We start from the raw sequence: 24190 nt of genomic DNA, 5'->3' as shown, positions 1-24190 counted from the left end.
TATTCTCTAAGAACGTAGTGAAGTATTGGGGCTTACCAAGACATATTATCAGTGATTGAAACCCCTGTTTTACTGGAAACCTTTGGAGAGAGTTATTCGACATACTTGGCATGTAACTGCATTTTTCACTAGTTTCCACCCACAGACGAATGGACAAACAGAACGGGTCAATGCCTTACTAGAATGCTACTTAAGGCATTATGTAAGCACGCATCAGAAAGAATGGGCAAGGCTCCTAGATATCGCCCAATTCTCTTATAACTTGCAGTGGAGTGAGTCCACAGGGCAGACACCATTTGAACTAACCACAGGCCAACAGTCATAAACTTCACATTCATTACCAGTCACGTTCGAGGGAAAGAATTTTGGGGCTTATCATATGGCCAAAGGATGGGATGAGCAACTTGACACTGCTAAGTCCTACTTGGATAGGGCAGCTAAGAAGATGAAAAAGTTTGCGGACCGTAAGCGGCATCCCATGAACTATAGAGTTGGGGACATGGTCATGGTGAAGTTTAACCCAAGACAATTCAAGGCACTACGGGGCATGCATCAGAATCTGATTCGCAAGTATGATGGGCCATTTAATATCGTCGCCAAGGTAGGAAAGATCTCATACAAGCTTGACATGCCATCATATCTTAAGATCTGCCATGTCTTCCATGCTAGCATGCTTAGGCCATATCATGAAGAGAAGGATGATCCAAGTAGAGGACAATCAAGTCGAGCGCCTATTACTATCACCGTCTCGTATGATCGGGAGATTGAGGCCATCGTGGATTACCAGGTTAGGCGAAAACAAGGGCAACAAGACACCGCTATGTTCCTCGTCCATTGGAAGGGGAAATTACTGGAGGAGGCCACATGGCAATGATATGAAGACTTACAGCAATTCAAAGATAAGATCTGAGAGTTTATGCAGCAGCATTGCGCCGCGGTCGTCCAACATTAGGTGGGGAGAGTGTGATGACCCATCATGTCATTATGCCACATAGGCACCATTTAGCATATATTAATGCCATGTGGAAGCTTACATAGGAGAAAAGCTAGTATTTGTGAGAAGATTCTAGAGAAGTATGGACATTTCCTTTGGAAGACCCTAGATGCCTATGGATTTGCTAGGAAAGTCCTTGGAATCTTCTAGGCTTGTAGAGAATTCTAGAGAAAGCCCTTCTCTTATATATTTTAAGGACATGTGTAATAATTAATATTTACATACTATCCTCTAGGAGACTAGTATATAAAGGGGGCCATTCATTTGTATTTCACCAAGCAAACAATTCAAGTTGTCTCTAATACAAAGCTTCCTTTAACGATTCTCTTGTGTTTTTTCTACCATTCTCTTAACGATCTTGAGTGTGGTAAGGCTCACTTGACATAGCAAGAACGTGAGCAAGTTGTGCAAGATTGTGAGCGAGTTTTCAAGTACCGCACGCGTACTTAATTAACAACTAAGGACGTGACATCAAGCTATAAATCCAGAGCAAAAAAATGTCTTAAATGAGATGCAGCGATTGACTGCATTTTACTTGTTGATAGAAGTTCTCATATGTCTGATATACATGATTTTTAGCCTGCAATGTCACGGACTAATTTGTCATATGTCTTCTCAGTTGATCTATTTATTTTCAGTATTTCAGTTCTGAATTGTGATAGAAGTGCTAAATGTCTTATAATTTGTTTTGCTGCTCTGATTCAGTTTTGGGATTCATTGGCTCCTTTTCTTATGTTTTGTAAAGGAGCCAACCCATATTTTTGTAACATGTTGCATCCTCTGGGTGTTGTTTGTAATAAAATTCTATCTACTTCATCCGAGAAAAGATTTGTGATAGAAGTCGTATTATTTAGAAGTGTAGGGCAAGCTAAGCTCTCTATTAGTTATGCCATCAAGATTATCCTGGTGTAAAAGGACAGTCTGATGCACTAAGCTCCAGGGGCGGCTCAACAAAGGTGGTGGCCTAAAGCCAAACCTTGATAAGAGGCCCAAAATATTTATTTATTTAAAAACTTATATCTATTTTATTTGAACTTTATTTTCTTAACTTTTTGAAATGAAATATATATATATATATATATATATATATATATATATATATATATATATATATTCTCTTGAGAATTTCTTAAATTTTAAGTAAGATTTTATCAATTCTAATTTTTAAAAGCTTCTTTCTGCATATGCAATTGTTATAGGAATTGTTAATAGTATTCTATAAGTAATATATGCATTTGAAAAAGAATCAAATCTTTTTATTTGATTTAGTATATCAATTAAAATATTATTGTCTACTTGTACTACTTTTCTTAATACTAATTCGAGAAATATATCTAAACTATCAATATTTGAGTGACTATTATGTTTAAAAGAATTTTTGCGATCTAGGCGATTGTCTCATTATATTCTCATCACCTAGTGATCTCAAATTTTTACCACTAAAATAGAAAACCAAAAATTCTCTTTATACATTTTGAATTGTTCAAATTAATTTTGAAGTTTTCTTCTCCTTTTTATTAAATAATTGTACTTTTTACTTTAAAATACTCATTTTTTAATTAAAAACATTTAATTCATAAACCTAATACCGGTGAAAAATGGGGCCTCAAAACTTTAGGGGCCTAAAGCGCTTGCTTTACTTGCCTTGCCCAAAAGCCGGCTCTGCTAAGCTCCTATTATGCGCAGGGTCCGGGGAAGGGTCGGACCACAAGGGTCTATTGTATGCAGCCGATATGTTTTTCGGCTCAAACGGGCGGGGGCTTTCTATTTGCTTGCAATGTCGGTTGTTCACCTTTAGTTATAGTAGAAGTAGAGGGCACCGTTTTTTCCACACTTCAGAAAAAGTAAAAAAGTATGGATGAGGTAAACAAAAGTACATAAGGAGTAAGAAGGAAGAACTTACCCTACATTTCTGCAAGAGGTTATTTTCACGGCTCGAACTAGGGGTGGCAAGTGGGCCGGTCCCGGACCTAAATGGGCTAAGTGGGCCGGTCCAAACGGTCCCGGGCCCGGTCCCCGGCCGGTCCCAAATTAAACGGGCCAAACGGTCCCGGACTAAACGGTCTTTTTGTAGGGACCGGGACCATTTGGTCCCGGGCTAAACGGTCCCGGCCCACGGGCTAAACGGGCTAAGTGGGCCCAACATATATTTAAAAAATAAATTAAATAGATATTAGAGACAAAATGATGTTAAAAAAAATATCTAAGGCAATGCTTTGTAAATTTTATTATAGAATTATAACCTAAATTTTATTTAACATCCTAAATTTTAATATTCAATATTTAATATCGAATATAACTTTTATATATATATACACTGTACTATACTATATATACATCTTTTATCGAATATAACTTATATATATATATATATATATACTATACTATACTATATTATACGATACTATACTATACTATACTATACGTACATCTTAAAAAGTACCATACTTTGGTCCTTTCATGTTACTACTAAAAAGTATATATATACTAAGTGTATAGTATATAAGCTATATAAGATGTACATATAGTATAGTGTATATATATATATATATACATATAGTATAGTGTATATATATATATATATAGTATACCAACTACACACCAATTCACCAACTTCACAATTGTTTCACAAATTGTAACAATAAAGTAAGCAATAGTAGCAATTATAGAAGAAAATTAGAGAGAGATTGTAATAGATTGATGATTTTGTAAGAAAAAATGAAAGAATGATGGGGTATTTATAGTTGAAAATAGGAAAAAAGTGTAATTATAAAAAAATTGGGATTAAATCAAAGTTGGGGGGGTTAAATGACTATTTTATAAATAGCCAACGGCTATTTTTGACAGCTCAACGGCTATATTTTTAAAAAAAAAAATTAAAAAATAGCTGTTGTTACCGTTTGGCCCGCTAAGGGACCGGTCCTGGTCCTGGCGGGCCTAAATCATAGGACCGACCCACGAGACCGGCCTAGGCCCACTAACACCGGGCCACTAACATCGGCTCAGGCCCACTTGCCACCCTTACCTCGAACCCATGACCTCCTTGTCAAATGACACCAACTTTAACAGTTATGTCAAAGCTCCACTTCAAGAGTATCTTTGTGTAATATCTAATAATAATGAATGTAATCAACTTTAGAATTCAGCTTACGTGTGCATAATCTAGAAGGGAAAGGGAACTTCTCTCTTTTGAGTGGCGATTCAAGGAGATGATATCTGTTTGACCAAAAAATATATAGATCTTGGTTCAACTAATTAAATTTATACTAAGGAGGGTTAATCTTAGTTAACAATAATACCTAAAGATAAAATTCATGGAAGTGCAATAAATGATATGCATATTTTCAATAGCAACGGCGGCACACAATCAATATTTAAGAAGTCAAAAGAACTAATATAGCATTAAATAGTGATGAACAACAATAAATGATACTTATGTAAATAGAATAGATGAGTCACCCAAGAAAGGATGAAATCAGTGAATGTTCCTTCTAACAATGATGAGTGATAGATAATTCTTTGAATATATGAGTTATTCTCGGATCCAGAGGAAAAGTGCAGACAAGAATCTTAGTAAAAAGATTGTTTGTGTATGCTTGCAATAAGATCTGATTCTCTCTTTTAAAGTCAAAGTGTATTTTACAAATGAATATCACATGTTCCCTATCATTGTGCCTCTTTATATTTATAGGGAACATGTTCCTAAAAACTTTAACAGTACAAGTACAGAGAATATCCACTAGAATATATTTTTTTATGTTCTATATAGAAACTAGTCGTTATAACTCTGTCAAGGGTGCTCGACCTCGGCCTTGATCCTTGATGACTCATCGGCTTCAGCCCTTGCTGACTCTTTCACGTTTCTTAGATTACTTCGACAAGCGGCAGCTTGGAATGTTCCACTAATACTATTTTGACTTAAGTATTCTAAAGATAGATTTTGACCCATATAGTTATTCTTACGCTTATTGAGGCAGGCTTCGCGGACGGGTTCGATGAGCGGATCATGTTATTGGTGGCCGAGCTAATCAAGAGAACTACATAGGTCAAGTATGTTGCGGCGAGCAAGTAACGTGGCCCTATGTGGGCCGCACATTTCAAATGCTTCGGATTTCCTGGGCGATTTACTGGAGTTATGTTGTCCACCAACCTGGGTATTGCGCCCTCTACGCCTATCCCTTCCAAATAGGCTATTCTTTTCCCATTCTTCCGTTGGTAGAGGAGTTCTGTCGTCACTACGACATTTGTCCTACTCAGCTCGCGCCATATGTCTATAAAGCTATAAATATGCTTATTAAGTTTGCTGAGCTGGCCGAGGTCGAACTCACACTGCGACACTTAATTCATCTATTCGCTCTTATAGAGGAATGATGATTAACCTTCGCCACCGAGGGGACAAATGCTTGGTGGTGAAAATGAACAACAAGGCCAGTCATCAATTCTGGTTTAACTTTATTTTTGTCAGAACCGAGGACGTTGTGGCCAATCTCAACGACTTTCCTGAGGCTTGGAACTATATTCGTAAGTACTTTGGTTTCTCTCCCATGTTCGGTCCTAAATTTTGACCTCTCGCCTTCTTCTTTTGCATCCAAGACCTCGCTTCCTCCTTTGGACGCTCATATTTCTGACTGGGTCAAGCGACTCCTCCCTCACATCGTAGGGATTTGGGAATGGCCATGTTTTTTCAAGAAATTCAGGCATGCTCTCCCTTCGACTAGTAATTTCCTTTTTACCATCAGCGTCTTGATTTCTTTTCTCTTTTTCCTATGTTAATTTTCCCTTTTCATGTTTTTCCTTAGCTTCGGCTAGGGGGTCTACGAGGAGGTCGAAAGCTCCCACACCCTTATTCTGGAAGAGTAAGGCCACTACGCCCTCAGTTTTCGCCCTTGTTTTGATCGCGACTGATCCTATATTCGTTCTAGTTCCCCTTGTCGTTGCGTCCGAATTTGTGACCGCTTCGGTCGTGGAGACTTCTGCTTCTCCTCTATATTCTCTCATCGACGAAGATGATGAACCTTTGGCTAGTGATGGATATCTCCTGCCTTAAAAGAGTAGGTCTGTGGATGTTGGTGACGGAGTCACCCGGTCCATTGATGCGGCAGAAGGGGACTTTTTGCTGCATGAGATGGCGACCATTCTTGCGGGACATGATATTGAGATGAGTACCGAGGTTCCGAGGTCGATAGGAGCCGATATGGATGTGTCTCTTCCTTTTGCAGTGATGGAGACAGAAGGGACGGCTACTGATGTCCTTAACACTTCGCGATGAGAGGAAGCATCGACCTCTCGAACAACTACAGATACCTCCTTGCCGGCCATTGAGAGGGGAAAAAGCATTGCTGAGGAGGGCGATTAATCAGGTTCCAACGTTGATGTGGACTACTTGAGGATGATACAAGAGGGGCTTACCCAACTTGAGGTAAGAGTAGAGGGGTCTACGAGGACTATCGTGATCCCCATGGATCGTTACCTATTGGTGAACACCGAGGAGGTTGTCCCTGCCCTCGGCCCTCTCTGTTCTGAAATAGAGGGTAAGACCCCCAAAGAGATAGATGATGGTGCTTTATCGAGGAGTATTGCTAGCCTTGCTCTTAGGGTGAGTGTTTGTGTTTCAACCTCACTTTTTTGATTTTCAGGGCGTCCTTGGTTATGACTTCTTTTTTCTATTTCCTTTTTATGATTACGTACGGTAATCTTGGAGATCGAGACCACCTAGAGGGAGAATAAGCGTAAATACATCGTTGTAAAATTGAAGGATAGTACTTTGAGTATCGTGGCAAGTATTGAGATCTTCGCATGCATTTTCGTGAGGGTGGCGACATGCATGCCCTTCGTGACGAGTTGAAAGAGAAGGATGATGAGCTGTTGTGGGCTATCGAGAAGTGTATCATCCTCGAGGGGATGTCGAGGAGTAGGGACGAGAAGCTAGAGGTCACCAGGGGCGTGGAGGCCCATTGTAGTAACATTCAAGCTCAAGTGATCGAGTTGCGAGGGAGTTAGAAGAGTGTCAACTTCAGCTGGAGACCATCAATAGTGAGATTGTCGAGAAGCAAAAAGAGCTCGAGAAGGCGAAGTCCTATCATTTGGATGCTCGGAGGAAGACGGAGATTCTTGAATTGGCGAATAGGACTCTACGAGCCGAGTGTGAGTACGATCAATCAACAATGAGACCTAAGGAAGATCGACTCGAGGAGAGGATCGGAGAGCTGGAGAAAGATAACTCCGTTCTTCATGATCAAGTGGCCGCTTTGGAGTCCGAGAAGGCCCAATTACTCCACAACTGTCCTCTTCCCGTATTCCAAATTTTCCTAATGTACCTCGAGAGTTATATGAAGAATGGATTCATGCCACGACCCAGTTAGATATATTTAGAGATTTGCATGTGACGGGTTCCATTTATGAGGTTGCCCTTGAAAATGCTCGCGTTAAGGCTCGTGAAGCTCGAGTTGCTTGTGGATATGATCCCGCTACGCCTCAGGCCGATGAGGAGGATGGGGATGAGGGTGTAAACTGACTTGAGGAGAACGCTTGGTATGACACCTCTTATCCTCAGGGCGAAGGTGGCTATAGCGGGGGGGATCGATATGGTGAGGGTATTTATGGTCAAAATGGTGACGTTGTTGAAGACCGATCTGGAGAGGGCACTAAAGGCCGTAATGGCGATGACCAGTAGTCTTCTTTCTGACTTTTTGTGTATTTTTGCTGACGTCTTCACGAGATTTTGTAAATAATTTAAGTATGAAATATCAAAGTTGTTCCTTGCATCTTCTTCTGTTCTTGTGGTTTATTTTTTGTACTTGTAAGTTTTTAAATTCTGTTGTTTGCTAGTTTCGATTTTTGTCCTTCTTATTGTTGTTGTCTTTTAGCTGGCTGTGATTTTAGAGCTGAATATTCATGGGTCATGCCAGCCCCTTGTTTATATGGGTCGTGTGTCTTTCTTCATTGAGATATGGTCGTAGGTCGATAGGTGTTTGTTCGAGCGAGGTAGAACATACCCTTTCATTAAATCGCAGCCGAGGGCCGATAGGTGTTTGTTCGAGCTAGGTCGAACATACCCTTTCATTAAATCATGGCCGAGGGCGGATAGGTGTTTGTTCGAGCGAGGTTGAACATACCCTTTCGTTAAATCGCTGTCGAGGGCCGGTAGTTGTTTGTTCGAGCTTAGTCGAATATAATCTTTCGTTAAATCACGACCGAGGGACGATAGGTGTTTGTTCGAGCGAGGTCAAACATACCTTTTCGTTAAATCGTGGTCGAGGGACAATAGGTGTTTGTTCTAGCTTAGTCGAACATAACCTTTCATTAAATTACGGCCGGGAGCCGGTAGGTGTTTATTCGATCTTAGGCGAACATAACCTTTCGTTAAATTGCGACCGGGGGGACAGTAAGTGTTGTTCGAGCAAGGTTGATTATAACCTTAATACGAAAAAGGTGTCCTGATAAACGCAAGTTTCTTGTTACTTTGACATTGTTTCTTTGGTTACATACTTGGAGAAAGTTACAAATTTTGGGTGTTGGCTGATGTTCCCGTCCCAGTCCTAGGCTACCTAGTCCCTTCATTGTTTAACTTGGAGAGTATTGAGGAGTCGATCAATGAAAGAATAACAACGGTCCCTCCCTTGCGTACTTTGACTAGAAGTGTTCCCTTCGCCGCCTCGTTAAAAACCTTTTTGAGAAAACCCAAATTGGACAAAACTCAAGTGAGGAAAAAAGAGTACGACTTGGGGGACACTTTTTCTCTCAGAAGTTGAAGTATTTGAGGTGGCTGGTATTCCAATTGTTTGATAGTTGCTTTCCTTCTATTGTATCTAGTCGGAATAAGCCCTTGTTTTCTTTAGCTATGATTTTGGACGAACCATCCCAGTTTGTTCCCAGCTTGCCTTCCCAGTGGGTTTTGCTCGCTTGAGTTTTGGCTTTCAGCACATAGTCCCCGACTTTAAGCGGCCGAACCTTTGCTTTCTTGTTGTAATAGCGTTCTTCTTGTTGTATGATGGAGGGGATGGATCTCATAGGATGTATCCATGGTCATCCCACTATGGCGTTGTACGCAGTGGCCTGGTCCATGATGTGGAATGGCATCTCCAGAGTCACACTGCCGTCCAAGACGGGGAGTTTAATTTCCCCGTATGTCTACTCAACTACATTATTAAAATCGGTTAGCGTGATATAACACAACACTATCTTATCCTCGAGTCTCATTTGGGTAAGGACTTGGGGATGCATAATGCATGTGCCACTTCTCGTCCACCATGGTATTTAAAATACGTAAAGTAATAACGAGGGCATCATTATGAGGAAATGTCAAATCGTCGGCATCCGACTCATCGAAGATGATACTTTCTTTGAGTCCATCGTACCATTCGCGGGTGATAGACTGCTTGAGCTTGTGAGATGTGGTAAACTTCACATCATTGATAGAGACGTCGTCGCCGCCACCAATGATCATATTGATAGTACGAGCTGGAGATGGCGGCTTCGGCATGCCTTGGTGTTCGCGTCCTCTGGTGTAGTTCTTTCTCCTCTTGTCGTTTAAAAGCTCTTTGAGGTGTCCTTGTCATAACATGTTTATGACTTCTTGTCTGAGGGCGATGCAATCTTCTATTTTATGCCCGCGTTCCTGGTGGTACTCATAGAGGGCGTCAGATATTTTGGTGTTCGGGTCTGATCTCATCTTCGGTGGCCACTTCACATTTGTTCTGTGTTTCTCAAGAGTGTAGACTATTTTTGTAGTTGACACACAAATATTATGAGCAGATAATAAATGGGGAACACCTCTTTCGTTCATGTGAGTCCTTTTTCTTGGCTTGGATGGGCCTTCTTCACAGCGAGGGGATGGTGTAGCGACTGCCCTGACATATGGTTGGTGTTGTTCCCTATTCGATATCAAGACCCAGTGATCCCTCCTGATGTTGTCTCTTTATTCCTTTCTGGATTCAGTTTGTACCGATGTTAGCCGGTGAGTTGGTCCGTTGAGGTCGTCTTCGTCTACTCGAACCTCGGCGTAATAAACATTATGGGTTTCGTCCCAAGTAGTTGGGGATATTTCATTAATTGGCTCAACAGTTTTCTAGTCGCTCTTGAACCATCTCTACTCAGCCCGTTCTGGAAAGCTGCGACCGCCATCCCTTCAGATACGTTCGGCAGAGTCATCCTTACTCTATTGAATAGGACGAGAAAGTCCCTCTCCCAAGGACTTCTTGATAGCGAATATGTCGTTTACTCTTGCTTTGGCCTTCTTGGCTAAGGCATTGGCAGTTACAAACTTGTCGGCCATTTCCTCAAAAATTTCTATGGAGCGGGTTGGTAGTTGTGAATACCATGTTAATTCCCCACCCTTAAGGGTTTCGCCAAACTTCTTCAACAAAATAGAGGAGATTTGTTCCTTGGAGAGGTCATTGCCTTTCACGACGGTGATGTAATGAGTCACATGATCCTCATGATCGGTCGTTCCATCGCATATCCTGAGGTAGGGCGGCATTTTGAAGGTTTTTGGTATGGCGTGCAGGGTTGTGTCATTGTTGTATGGCTGCTCTACGAACCTACCGGCGTCCCTTTTTGGAAGCAACTTAGGAGTGCCCAGTATCTTGTCGACTCATTCTTGGTGTTATTTCATCTCATCTCAGAGTGATTCCATTGCTTCCATCCTCTTTAGAATGGCAACAAAGGCGCTGTCACATGTACTGTTAGTAATATTGTGAGTTATACCTATTGTCGGAGGGCTTGGTCGGTTGCACTGCTCGTCTGATGCAAGCTCTTTGCCGTTTCTATAGTCATTCCTGGAGAGGGTTTGTTGAGGATGCTTACTAGCATGTCGGTCAGCCATACCTCGAAAGTTTGTTTACAGCTGTGGGCGTCCCTTCTACTGCGGACATGGAGGCCCTTTTTCCACTGGGTTTTGTTATGCTGTAGTGGGGGGAGGTGACATATCGCTCTTAGGGGAAGTGTTGGCCGTCATGTCCTTACCTATTGTTTCGTAGCTCTCGTTGATAGCGTTCATGAGGTTGCTAGGGAAATTACTTCTTATTTTGTCCTTTCTCCTTGGTTACCTGCCATGTAGGTTTTTGTACGTACAAAGAAAGAAGATCTCGGGGTTTGTGTGGTTAGTGACTTGCGTTAGCTGTAGATCTAGAGGAAACTAAAACCTTAACTAAGAAATCAACACAGACGACGCCAAATTGTTTGACCGAAAAATATATAGATCTTGGTTCAACTAATTAAATTTATACTAATGAGGGTTAATCTTAGTTAATAATAATATCCCAAAGATGAAATTCACGAAAGTAGAATAAATTATATGAGGATATATTTTCAATAGCAACGGCGGCACACAATCAATATTTAAGAAGTCAAAAGAAGTAATATAGCATTAAATAGTGATGAACAATAAGAAATGTTACTTATGTAAATAGAACGGATGAGTCATTCAAGAAAGGATGAAATCAGTGAATGTTCCTTCTGATAATGATGAGTAATGGATAAGCATTTGAATATATGAGTAATTCTCGGATCCAGAGGAAAAGTACGGACAAGAATCTTAGTGAAAAGTTTGTTTGTGTATGCTTGCAATAAGATCTGATTCTCTCTCTTAAAGTCAAAATGTATTTTACAAATGAATATCACATGTACCCTATCATTGTGTCTCTTTCTATTTATAGAGAACATGTTCCTAAAAACTCTAACAGTACAAGTGTAGAGAATTTTCACCAGAATATTCTCTTTTATGTCCTATCTAGAAACTAGCCGCTATAACTCTGTCAATGGTGCTCAACCTCTGCCTTGATCCTTGATGACTCCTCGGCTTCATCCTTTGCTGATTCTTCAACCACGGACTTCACAGTTTCTAAGATTACTTCGACAAGCGACAACTAGGAACGCTCCACCAATATTATTTTGACTTAAGTATTCTAAAGATAGATTTTGATCTATACATTATCGTTTATTTTTGTATCGTGTTGTCCTTTTTTCTTCAGGGATGTAGCACAACAACGTTTCTTTTGTTTAATGAACAACTTAAGTCTGTCGCAAAATACTTGTATTTTTTGTTTTAAATGTAGAATAACATTTTTCTCATCCTTGCTTATCTTTCAATTGTGATTTGTATGAAAATGTTATTGTCACGATCCAAAATCCAACTAGCCGTGATGACACCTAACCCAACCCGCTAGGTAAGCCAATTAACAATAAATCAATTCAAATGAGATTCATTAAGAGAAGTAATGATAAAATAACTGAAGTTCTATACAAAAAATTCCCAAGGACTAGTAGTACAAATTACGAGCTTCTAAGATTTAGAGTTTACAAAGTTGGTATGAAATAAATACATCATGTGTTTGAAATATACATGAATAGATTAATAATTCTAAAGCTACTAAGAACAAAAAGGCAGCTATGACCGGAATACAGGTACATTTTCAATGACAAATCCCGCCATACACAGCAACATCAGCATCCAAAATCTACACGCAATGCGCATAAGTATAATCTGAGTACAACCGACCCCATTTACTGAATAAGTAACAAACCTAGCCTTAGGTTGAAAGCAATGACGAGCTTGGACAAAGTTTAGATTCTAACACCAATAGCCAGGAACAACTCACAACAATATAACTAAAGCAGTACAGGTAATAACTCAAAGATAAAATGCTCAGTTCGTTTACAGTTCTGGAAAATAGGCATGCTTTTCAAGTATAACAGTAAAAAACCCAATTGTTTTATCGAAATCACCAAAATATGAGTAAATCTGAAAAAGTGTGATTTTTTTCAAAAACTTTCAATAATAGGTAAGATGTTTCATTTACAGATGGCATGAGGAAAGTGCATCTATATGCCTACATGTCAATGTGTATGTGAAGTCATGAATGACACAATACCGTACACAATGAGAAAAATGTATCTCTATGCATGTATGTCAAATGTGCATGTCAAATGCAATGCAATGCAACGCAATGATAAAACCGTATGCACACTCTCAGAGTATCAATTCACTCGCCCTCCCAGTCACTCGGCATTCTCTCTCGGCTCTCGCAGTCAGTAGGTACCTGCACTCACTGCTAGTAAGTCAGACTCCGGAGGGACGGATCCTGCCCAAGCGCTAATATAAGCCAATCATGGCGTAAATCAACAAAATATGTTGCAGCGTGTAACCCGGTCCCATAAACATCCTCATAATCAGGCCATCGACTTCACTCAGTCATCAATCTCTCTGGTTGTCACGACCCAAACCGATGGTCTGCGACGGACACCAGGTACCTTACTCAACTGAGTACCAACGTAACACATCTTTCGTATCATACTATCATAAGTAATTGAGCCGGAGAGGATGTCGTGAGATAAGTAGAATAAAACATGAGGAAATACTCAATATAGGGTGACCCAACTTGATATTTAAACACTTAAATACAGAAAGTACACGTTTTCTTAACTATGAAGTACCTTCCAAAACTCAAACCACAAATAAAAAGAGAGGCGATATAGCGATACTTACATCGTAGGGATCGTTTTAATGTTATCACTTCTTGATTCCGTGCCCGGGATGATAATATTGTTTGAAGCTCTTATAGAGAGCTTAAGAGTAAAGTTAGGGGTGTTATTTGGGCGAGATCTTTGGAAAATTGGAGAAAAAGACGAGATGGGATGCAAATATCCCAATTGTTTTAAAAGTCATAAAGGTGATACTTGGCACCCTTTGATTGGCCCTTCTTCCAACACTTATAACTTTTTATCTGGGTGTCGTATGAATGAACGGTTAAGTGCGTTAGAAACTAAATTCCAAGACCTTCAATTTGATATATAATATGTCCTAAAAAGACCTCATATAGCACACGAAATATATTTCTCAAAAAGCTCTATTACATGGCAAATCCTTAGTCGGTGTTTCCGCAACTTTAATCCGATTTTTCTCAAACTTCATATTTTCTATTCAAACATCATATATAGCCATATTATGACTTTAAAATTATTTAAATCATGATTAACAAGTCTCATATTCATTACGTCACCTTGGGACGCACAGGGTGTAACAATCTTCCCCCTTAGAAACATTCGTCCTCGAATGTTAAACTCTCAGAAATCTATAGAAATTTTGGCAGAGTCTCCTCTGTAATGGTACTACTACTAACTTGCCACATAGAAAACCCAACAATACAAAACCACACAGGGCCACAATCATCAATAACACCAATGGCCTCACACGACAAATAACAGTAACTAGCATAAGAATCAAGTACCATATACATACCTAAAGGCTGTGATGTCTCAGTCTGATCCTCCTCCGGAAGTGGGAAAAAAAAAGGATACCCAGTCTTTATTTCTTCTTCAGCTTCCCAAGTCATCTCCTCCACATTATTGTTAATCCAAAGTACTTTAACTAAATCTACATCATTAGTTCTTAATCTCCAAACTTGTCTATCTAGTATAGCAATGGGAGCTTCCTCGTATGATAGTTGCTCTGTAATCCGGATTTCCGATCCTAACACCTACACCCAGAGGAGGACCTACATTGTAGGCAGAGGGGTCACCAGCACCCTTAAACTTCGGCAAAAACTCCATATATACTTGCTAATTTCTTCAAGAAATAGCCAGATATTAACAAAGGTCATCATACCAATTTTTATGAGCAGTGATAGATTTATATTGAATGTAATGAATCTTGGGTCTGCCTCTGCCTACACCCCCTTCCCAATTACTTCCTCTGTGCTCATTGAGAATGATTTAGCTATACTTTGAACAGAGAACATAAATGAGGAGAAGAAGTTGTGGAGATGCTTGCCTTTATACCGTGCATTACTCAGAGAAAACCAGAGTGCTTTTGAAAAAGAAGCTAAAGCTCTCTCGAGATTTCCCCCAGATGTGACTATATGTAGGAAGGTAACAAGAGCTGGGGATACTGGCCTTCACGTACTTGTTGGTGCTGGAAAGTGGTATGATTCTGTGATAAGTAAGCCGAAAAGTTATGCATTAGAAGGATTGGTTATTCGTAACAACAATGGTCATACACCCCTTTGTGTGGCTAAAAAGGTTGGGAACATGGAGGCAGCCAAGAAGTTGCTGCAACTCGAAACGGAAATCCGGAGTGTGCGAGCGACTGACGACGATACTGTTGGGCGGTATCCGATCATAGAGGCTGCTAGATATGGCCATAAGGAGATGGTTTTACTTTTGATTGGGGATATGGCCACAAAGATGGCAGACTCCCCACCAACTAAAGAATCAGCTGCTTCCACCTTTCTCCATCTGCTAGTAGTAGCCGAATTCTACGGTAAGTTAGTAGTATATACTGGTCCTATGCATCAATATTGAGTGTTGTATATATTGGTTTTGCTTTTGATTGGGATATACTCCATTTTACCGACTCATCTTTTGAGAATCTCTTTTGTGTAAAATAGATGTGCTGCTAGCTCTGGTTCGACGTTTTCCTGGTTTGGCCCGGGCAGAGTTTTATGGTGACAAGGGTGATGTATCGCTTCTGAGTTTGATGGCTGAGACACCTTCTGCATTTCGGAGTGGGACTCAGCTCCCCTTTTGGCAGCGCTTACTTTATTCTGGTAATATTTCTACTATGTTCATATTATCACCTGCAATAGTATTTTCTTCTGCTTATGTTCTGAAAAAAAGGCTATTTGGGTGGTCTAGCCTAGGTGAACTCAGCTCAATCTCCTCCTTTGGTAACAAAATCAAATTAGTACTGAACTAAGGAATTTTAAATAGCAAGAAAACCAAGAGTAGAACAAGTACTACGCAACGCTAATATCTCGTACTCGCATTAGTAAAATATATTTTGCATTTTGTTACTGCTTGTTGCCGGTGCTTCTTTTCATTCTTTCTTTAGCCGAGGGTCTATCGGAAACAACCTCTCTGTCCTCCCATGGTAGGGGTAAGGCGTGCGTACACACTACCTTTCCCATACCGCACTTGTAGTTTTTATAGAATGATGATAATCAAATCTGTAATTTTGAAGGGAAAAAATCTATAATGGGACATTCAAGATTGAATAAATAAAGAAGATGAACGATAGACAACAAAGTGACAACATGTACTTCTAAGCATTGCTTTGTATTTTCTTGTGAAGTCTCACAGGCAAACTTAGAAAGCAGGTTATCAGACATTGAAAAGTCCTTTGTTGCAAATCAGCCCTCAGTCACAACACCCTCAATGGAATTGCCACAGCCCGCTAATGAGTTAACATGGGAGTGTTTCGTGAAGTATCCACGCAATTGTGTCATCACAATTCAAATGTGGCTCGCTAGGATGATTAATATAGGTAAGTACTTCCTTAATATTTATGTTTAACATGTCCTTTTTCGCCTTTGTATCAAGAAAATCAATAGTAACAACTCTTCTCAGACATTATTACTATTGTCGTTATTGTTATGATAATTATGATTAACAGCAGTGACTACGATATGAGGAAAATACTTGTAAAAGGGTAATAACTTCCTCTGTTTGGAAATTATTATATATGGTAATTCCTCTGATATGTATTTTCTATAACATTTGTTAGTTCCTTCTCATGTTCTGATAAAGTTTCCTTGTTTACAGCAGCAATATTCAAGCACATTAAGGATAAAAAGTTAATGCATAAAGAGACTCTTGATATCGTGGAACGTCTTTGCAAGGAGCTTATGAAAGAGTATAACGCTAAGAATATTGAGCCAGTACTCAGAAAGGCAGTACTGTTGGCAGCAAGTTCAGGAATTCCTGAAATCATAGAAGAAATTGAAGATTGCTACTCAGACGCAATTTGGTTTGTTAATTCTGAAAATCATAACTTATTTCACCTTGCAGTAATAAATCGTTATGAAAAGGTGTTTAACCTCATATATCAGTTAAGTTTGTATAATCATTTGGTAATAACTGATGAAGACACTTCAGGAAACAATATATTACATATGGCTGGAAAATTAGCACCTCTTAGCCGACTCAATCTTATCTCAGGTGCAGCTTTGCAAATGCAGCGCGAACTTCAATGGTTCCAGGTATGAGCTTCACTATTATAACCTGGTTCAAGATCTTTATTGAAACATAAAAATATTGGTGCTTTGGTTTATTAAGAGGCATGGAATATGTATGAACTAAGGGAAAAAGAGAACTTTTTTCTTAAATTGAAGTAAATGAGAATTTCAACAGATATACGAGAAGCATAGTAGCATAAGTAGGAAACTGAACATAAAGAGTTGGCTCGAGCTCGATTACATTGTACTATTGTAGCAAAACTTGGTTGAACCCTCAGCTCAGTCTGGTAGAAGCTTGGTTGGACTCGATTCAGTTCGATAATAGTACAACAAATTCAGTTAGGCTTGGCTTGACGACCGGACCTATTCTGCATTACTCTTAGTGCAAGGGGTACTTGTTTAATACCATCAACACTCGCATTTCATAGGTGGAGTTGACAAGGGGGGCATTCTATGTTTTCACCATATAGCTTTATGCAGCTAGGATTAATTTTGTTTATTGTTTTCAAAGGAATCCCAGACTCCACGCTGTGGGAATACACTGGATATGTTATTATTGTTGTAGTGTTTTCATAGGAAGTTGAGAAGGTAAGTTAAGGTAAGTGCTTGCGACAAGCGAGATGCCCGTCTTTAGGTTTTTGAATATGGCTTAAGAATCATGTGGTTGAGTAACTTTATTAAAATAATACTCCTTTGTTTCAAAAAGATTTAACATATTTCCTTTTTAGTCAGTTTAAAAAAGAATGAACCTTTCTAAATTTGGAAACAATTTAACTTTAAAACTCTCCTTTTACCCTTCATAAGATGATATATAGTCACACAAATATCTGTGGATTATTTTAGACCACAAGTTTCAAAAGTCTTCTCTTTTTTTCTTAAACTCCTTGCCCAGTCAAATAGGTTTCAAATAAATTAAAACAGAGGAAGTATGAAAATTAGTAGGAGAGACAACAAAATCTGGGAAAATAATGTTATCAAAATGGATGAGGTGAGTTTGAGCATATGGGATGATTGTAAAAGATAAACCTGTGAAGTATCTATTGTGGAGTAAGCCTTTACAACTAAATAATCTAAAATTCTTCTATCTGTAAATTATGAAGGAGAGCTAATTAATAAAATTCCTGCCATGTGACCTCCAACCTCTGGCAGAAATGTAGGGTAAGACTGTGTACAATAGACCCTTGTGGTCCGGCCCTTCCCCAGACCCTGCGCATAGCGGGAGTTTAGTGCACCGGACTACCCTTTTCATTCTATTCAATTAGCAAAAAAGGAGAGAGGGATTCGAACCCTCGATAGTTCTTTGTTAAAACTATACCGGTTTTCAAGACCAATTCTATGATTGCTTCAACACTTGCATTAACATGAGTACATGCATTTACGTGTATGCAGGAAGTGGAAAAGTTTGTTCATCCAACTTTGAGGACAAATAGAAACTCATATGGAAAAACACCAAAAATGGTGTTCACTGAGGAACACAAGGAATTGGTCAAAGAAGGAGAGAAATGGATGAAAGAAACTGCAAATTCATGCACATTTGTGGCAGCCTTAACAGCAACGGTAGGATTTGCAGCAGCCATCACTGTGCCAGGAGGAAATCAAAGCAAAGGTTTCCCAATCTTCTCCAAAGAACCGGCTTTCACAGTTTTTGCAGTTTCGGTTGCATTCTGTCTATTCTCTTCTGTTGCCTCTGTGCTAATGTTTTTGTCTATCCTCACAGCGAGATATGCAGAAATGGATTTTCTTAGATCTCTTCCAAAACGATTAATTATAGGCCTCGGTACACTGTTTATTTCAATGACATCTCTGATGATAGCATTTGGTGCTTCAATTTACCTCGTTTTCGGTCAGAAAAATGGGTTGATACTCATTCCAGTAATCCTCTTTGAGTCCTTGCAATTTCGTCTTTTGCTGGATATATGTATGTCCACATATGGCCCAAGCATTTTTCATAAACAGAGCTCACGTTTACTCTACTAGCAAGCATTTTTCGTATGTTCTTCTTGTATTTGTGTTTGTACAAAGGGAAAATGAAGTTTCGACTAGTTTCTGAAATTGGATAGTGACGCTAATACATTTTTATTTGTGTTGGAAGACAATTTATGTTTGTCTTGCTTTGTTTTCCTCATATTTCCTGATACATGTGTTTTCATGGTGTTCTCTAATAGTATAATTTTAACACAATTCTGCTTTACAGCTTAAAGAAGTTTTTCTTGGGGCAACTTAAATTCCCCAAGGGAAATAAACGAACTTCCTTTGGAGATGGAAAACAAATGCATTTCTTTATTCAGGACAATTTCCAGATATTAAGTAGTAGAATCAAGAATCATGTAGCATTCCATCTCTTTTTCGTATGAAACCAAGAAAAGAATCAATGGTCAGCAACCAAATGAAAGTCAGTAAAGGAGGAAAAAGAACTTGTTCAAGCAAAGAGCTAAGAATTATCAGATAGTAAATATTCATTATATCGTAAGACATAAATAAAAATAAAATAATCAAAATCCCTCTTTTAATCAATATTTCCTTAAGGACCAATAAAATAGGAAACAAAATAGCAATCTGGAACTCGAAACATCTCGAGTTCATGCAGAGTTCGAGAAGGTTCGTACCTTAAGAAGGTGTAAGTAGGCAGCCTACCATGATATAACTATCGATTGCTGATTTCACGACTCGAACCCGTTCTAATGCATGTAAAAGAGGAACACGACAAATAATACAAGACGAGAGAGTACATTTGATAAGAGACCAAAATTACTTAAAAGTGTATATTTATGGGACTATTTTGAACCACCCCAAACATAAGGGACGAGTTTTGTCATTTGCTTTTAAATTTACCATACTCAAGAATCACATTTCCTCCCCATTCGATCCAACAAAACCTCTGACCTTGCCCCTCCCATTTTCCTTCTTTTCTCCATCCAAGATTCATCCCCAACTCTCAACACATTCAGCTATGCGCACCCAAATTGTTCACAAACTCTTGAACCGGAGAATCAATGGAACCCCTTTGAATAGTAGTAAGAGATTTTATGGGGTAATACCAATGGTGATAGAGCACTCTTCAAGAGGAGAAAGGGCTTATGACATATTCTCAAGGCTATTAAAGGAACGAATTGTTTGCATTAATGGCCCCATTGATGATGCCACTTCTCATGTTGTCGTTGCTCAGCTCCTTTTTCTTGAATCTGAGAACCCTTCTAAGCCTATTCACATGTACCTCAACTCTCCAGGTGGCGCTGTTACAGCTGGTTAGTTTTTTCTGCAATTGTTTGTTTCTCTTTGATTTGGGCTTCCTTTTTAGCTAAATTTGATTTGGGTTTTTTTGTTTGTTTGTAAAATTTTGGTTTTTTTTTTAGTTTGATATACTTTGTGGTTGTGGAAATGAAATTGGGGTTTAGCTTAAATTGGAAGTGAAAATAGATTTTCAATGTCAAGATTTGATTTTTATCTTGCTCTTGGTTGTCTTTGGGATAAAACAATTGAACGTAGTGTCAACAGAGTTACCGGTATCTGTGCTAACGGAGGTAGCAGGCACCCCGTGGGATAGTCAAGGTGCCCCAAATTAGCCCCAGCACCACTGTCGTTAAGGAAAAACAATTGAAGGTATTTTTGTAGAGGTTTAGTTTTTGCATCTCCTTAAAGTAATATAATCTTTAAAGAGAGAAGTAAAAACGGAAAAGTGACTTGTGAAAAGATTTGATTCTTGAGAAGAATAAGTAGATAGCCAAATTATTGTTTTGAGGACAGAAAACATTACATATAACACTTCCATATGGGCTGATTAAGGTTGAGATTCTTTTGTTGTTATATTTACATTAGGTTCAGTGTTACGAGCTTTATTTGTCTTTTTTTAGTTTTGGTTGAATCTGAGAACCCTTCTAAGCCTATTCACATGTACCTTAATTCCCCTGGTGGTGCTGTTACAGCTGGTCAGTGTTTTGCTATTGTTTCTCTTTGATTTGGGTTTTTTTGTTTGCTGTAAATTTGGTTTAGTTTTGCCTTTAATTAGCTTTGTGGGTGTGGAAATGAAATTGAGATTTAGCTTAAATTGGAAGTGAAATTAGATTGTCAATCTCAAGATTTGATTTTTATATTGTTCTTGGTTGTCTTTGGGATAAGACAATTGAATGTAGTGTGGTCAGAGTTACCCGGTACCTTGCGCTGAGGGAGATAGCAGGCACCCGGTGAAATAGTCGAGGTGTCGTAAAAAAAATAAAAATTGAAGGTAGTTTTGTAGAGTTTTAGTTTTTGCATCTCCTTCGAGGAGAATAATCTTTACAGAGAGAAGTAAAAAATGAAAAGTGGTTTGTGAAAAGATTTGATTTTTGATAAGATTTCAGTAAATAGTCAAATTACGATTTTGAGGACACTAAACATCATATAGAACACTTCCATATGGCTGATTAAGGCTGAGAGTTTTTATTTTTTTGGTTATATTTACGTTAGGTTCAGTGTTATGAGCTTTATTTGTCTTGTTTAGGTTGGTTGGAGACTGTATGTACCATTGTAGGGAAAAGTGTTTAGATTCAGAAAATTCCTAATTTTTCCATAAAGGGCAATACAATGTACTAAGCTCCTGCTATGCGCAGGCTCCGGGTAAGGGCTGGACCTTATTTGGTCTATTGTAAACAGTTTTACCTTGCATTTCTGCAACTGCTAGAGGTTGTTTCCATGCCGTGATATCCCGGTCACACAACGACAACTTATCTAATTTAACCTAAAATGGAGATATTTAGTGTTGAGATAAAATGGAAATCTATTGAATGGAATGGATAGAGACAATTCGTATCTTACTCCACCTAATTTGGGACTGAGGTCTTGTTTATAGATATAAAGCATCAGGACAAAGGGAGAGATTGTAATCTTTGGGTTTCAGTCAGCTGCTCTTATTCGTTTGATTTCTTTGGGATGCAATTCTATCCTCATTTATTTCATACCTTTTTCCAATATTATGTGTTTGTTCCCATTCCTTAGATGGGTATGTTTCTAACTTTTCCCTTTTGCTTTATTTTACAGTATTTCTCGACCTTATAAACAAGAAAAAGCACTTTCTTTTTATCTGTCTTTCCTTGAGTACCATTTTGGTTTAATTAATCATGATTTGCTTCAAGTTTGCTTTCATATTTGTTGTGGCAGTTGGAACTGATAGTACGAGAGAAAGATAACGATCTCCAAGTGTTTTAACTAACCTGCCACAGGCAAAAGCCTAGTATTTTAGTGGCAGAAGGATAGAGGCACAGTCACATTGCGCACCGAGTTTTGAACTGTACGCCACAGGCCTCGGCAATTTATCAATTTAAAGAGAGTTAAAATTTAAACTTGCATATTTGGGTTTTAATTTTCTCTCATACCTCTGGTGAATCAAGAGAGAACAAGTGCTTGTTTTATGTGATTATGGAGAAAGATTCTCGGAGTAGTTTTTTAATCTTTTGCAATTTTGACTTCATTTCTCTTCTGTAGAATGCATGCCTTGCTGATACTGAGGCAGTAGTACAACACTGCAGTCAGTTTCATCCATGATTTGATTCCAAAGCGCAATCAGTATATTGACTTTGAGACCAATATGCCTAATATTACTCAGCCTGCGGTAACTCTCAGCATAGTTGGTCTGCAGTAGATCTTAAATTATAGGAAATGTCTTGGGTCTTACTATAATGACTAGTGGGACTACCTTGGCGAAAGATTGACACTAAGGACTATACTTATGGCCGTCATTTTTCAATCAAAGGAAAGCATCATTGTGCTAATAAGACCTAAACATTACATCTTTTTGCCCAGTTTGGACTAGACATTAATATTACATATGCAATGTTTGTTGATAATATGCTTGGTTCTGTGTATGTGCTTATAGCTTGATCTGTACTTTGGTCAGAGTGCTGTGGCGATGCTTTTGTTCTGTGATTAAAGCTTGACAAAAAGGTCTGGCATTGGTGTTGCAGTGAACTTGAAGCTAAAATAGAATTTGAGGTTTAGTTGTTCTTTAAGGACATTGCTATAGTTATCCTAAAACGCTAACTGAGTTTATCTTTTTGCTGTTGCTAGGTCTTGCGATATATGATACAATGCAGTATATCCGATCTCCAATTCATACTATATGCCTAGGTCAAGCAGCTTCAATGGGATCCCTTCTCTTAGCTGCGGGTGCAAAGGGTGAGAGACGATCTCTCCCTAATGCTTCAGTTATGATTCATCAGCCTTCCGGTGGATATAGCGGGCAGGCTAAAGATTTGACGATCCACACAAAACAGATAGTTCGGGTATGGGATACTTTGAATGACTTATATGCAAAGCATACGGGACAACCTATAGAAATAATTCAGAAGAATATGGATAGAGATTATTTCATGACACCTGAAGAGGCGAAGGAGTTTGGAATAATCGATGAGGTTATAGATGAAAGACCAATGGCTTTAGTAACTGATGCTGTTGCGAATGAAGCCAAAGATAAAGGCTCAAGCTAGAAATTGCAGTAATACTGATTTTATTGCTGTCTTCTTTAACATTACCATCACTAACTAGTTCTCCATTTTTCTTACTGGTGTATTTACTTTCAAGTATTTTATTTGATGAGGCGATATCTCATTACTTTTGTTTTTCCAGTTGTTTGCTTTAGTGAATTTATATGCTGGAAGGATTTGAGGTATTAGATAGAAAGCATCCTCTGATTTAACTTCAATTATGTGCCTAAACTTCGCTTCAGCTGTCAGATTGGTTTGCTTGTTATAGCCCCTTCTCTTTACCTTTTTGAGCCGAGGGTCTACCTAAAACAACCTCTTTGCTTTCTCAAAGGTAGGGGTAAGTTTTACGTACACTCTACTCTACCCAGACCCTACTTGTGGAACTAAACTTGGTATGTTGTTGTTGTATGTGCCTAAAATTGCTGTTCTGATTACTAACAGCAATTGAGTGCCAGAGCTTTTTACCTTATTCCCTTCAGTAACTTTTGGAACTATTTTTGGCAGAACAGGTCTCAGATAAATCTGAAAATCCTCAGGGCAGGGGCTGTTTGGTTTGAATGCAAAAGTTATGTTGGGATTAGTTATCCTGGTATTATTTATTATTGATTGTTTGGTATGTTGTATTAATTTTGGGATTGTCAATTTTACTACTTTATCCTGCGATTACTATTTTACCCTCTGGCAAGTATAAAGTATTCCATCCTGTGTATAACTTATCCAACGATTAGTAACCAAACAAAGGATAATGCAGTATTAAATTTTTATCCCAGAATTTGCTTATCCATCATACA

General features: G+C 38.8%; 3 protein-coding genes across 3 annotated transcripts; all 3 read left to right on the top strand.

The window, feature by feature from the left end:
* The first annotated feature begins 379 nt into the window (after window positions 1-379).
* LOC138909313 (uncharacterized) lies at window positions 380-874 on the top strand. Its single transcript, XM_070200497.1, has one exon. It carries the CDS (start codon window positions 380-382, stop codon window positions 872-874), a length of 495 nt encoding a protein of 164 aa, XP_070056598.1.
* Window positions 875-14684: 13810 nt separating this feature from the next.
* Window positions 14685-18921, top strand: LOC104119112 (ankyrin repeat-containing protein At5g02620-like). Its single transcript, XM_018778595.3, has 5 exons — window positions 14685-15251; window positions 15379-15537; window positions 16062-16253; window positions 16532-16968; window positions 18334-18921. Exons 1-5 carry the CDS (start codon window positions 15020-15022, stop codon window positions 18919-18921), a joined length of 1608 nt encoding a protein of 535 aa, XP_018634111.1. The 5' UTR covers window positions 14685-15019.
* Window positions 18922-19782: 861 nt separating this feature from the next.
* Window positions 19783-23540, top strand: LOC104119108 (ATP-dependent Clp protease proteolytic subunit 2, mitochondrial-like). Its single transcript, XM_009630526.3, has 2 exons — window positions 19783-20189; window positions 22984-23540. The coding sequence occupies exons 1-2, from the start codon at window positions 19895-19897 to the stop codon at window positions 23400-23402; spliced, it is 714 nt and encodes a 237-aa protein (XP_009628821.1). The 5' UTR covers window positions 19783-19894; the 3' UTR covers window positions 23403-23540.
* Window positions 23541-24190: the final 650 nt, after the last annotated feature.

This window comes from Nicotiana tomentosiformis, chromosome 4 (assembly GCF_000390325.3).
Source record: "Nicotiana tomentosiformis chromosome 4, ASM39032v3, whole genome shotgun sequence".
Classification (NCBI taxonomy): domain Eukaryota; kingdom Viridiplantae; phylum Streptophyta; class Magnoliopsida; order Solanales; family Solanaceae; genus Nicotiana; species Nicotiana tomentosiformis.
The sequence above is the reverse complement of the archived record's forward strand: the minus strand, read 5'-3'. Positions and strand labels throughout refer to the sequence as shown.

What these genes read in the sequence shown, in the direction of transcription:
- LOC104119112 (XM_018778595.3), top strand. Translation starts at nt 15,020, where the DNA reads ATGGAGGCAGCCAAGAAGTTGCTGCAACTCGAAACGGAAATCCGGAGT. An exon ending in GCAGCGCTTACTTTATTCTG is followed by an intron (nt 15,538 to 16,061) that starts GTAATATTTCTA and finishes TTTCTTGTGAAG; the next exon opens with TCTCACAGGCAAACTTAGAA. An exon ending in CGCTAGGATGATTAATATAG is followed by an intron (nt 16,254 to 16,531) that starts GTAAGTACTTCC and finishes CCTTGTTTACAG; the next exon opens with CAGCAATATTCAAGCACATT.
- LOC104119108 (XM_009630526.3), top strand. Translation starts at nt 19,895, where the DNA reads ATGCGCACCCAAATTGTTCACAAACTCTTGAACCGGAGAATCAATGGA. An exon ending in AGGTGGCGCTGTTACAGCTG is followed by an intron (nt 20,190 to 22,983) that starts GTTAGTTTTTTC and finishes TGCTGTTGCTAG; the next exon opens with GTCTTGCGATATATGATACA.
- LOC138909313 (XM_070200497.1), top strand. Translation starts at nt 380, where the DNA reads ATGGCCAAAGGATGGGATGAGCAACTTGACACTGCTAAGTCCTACTTG.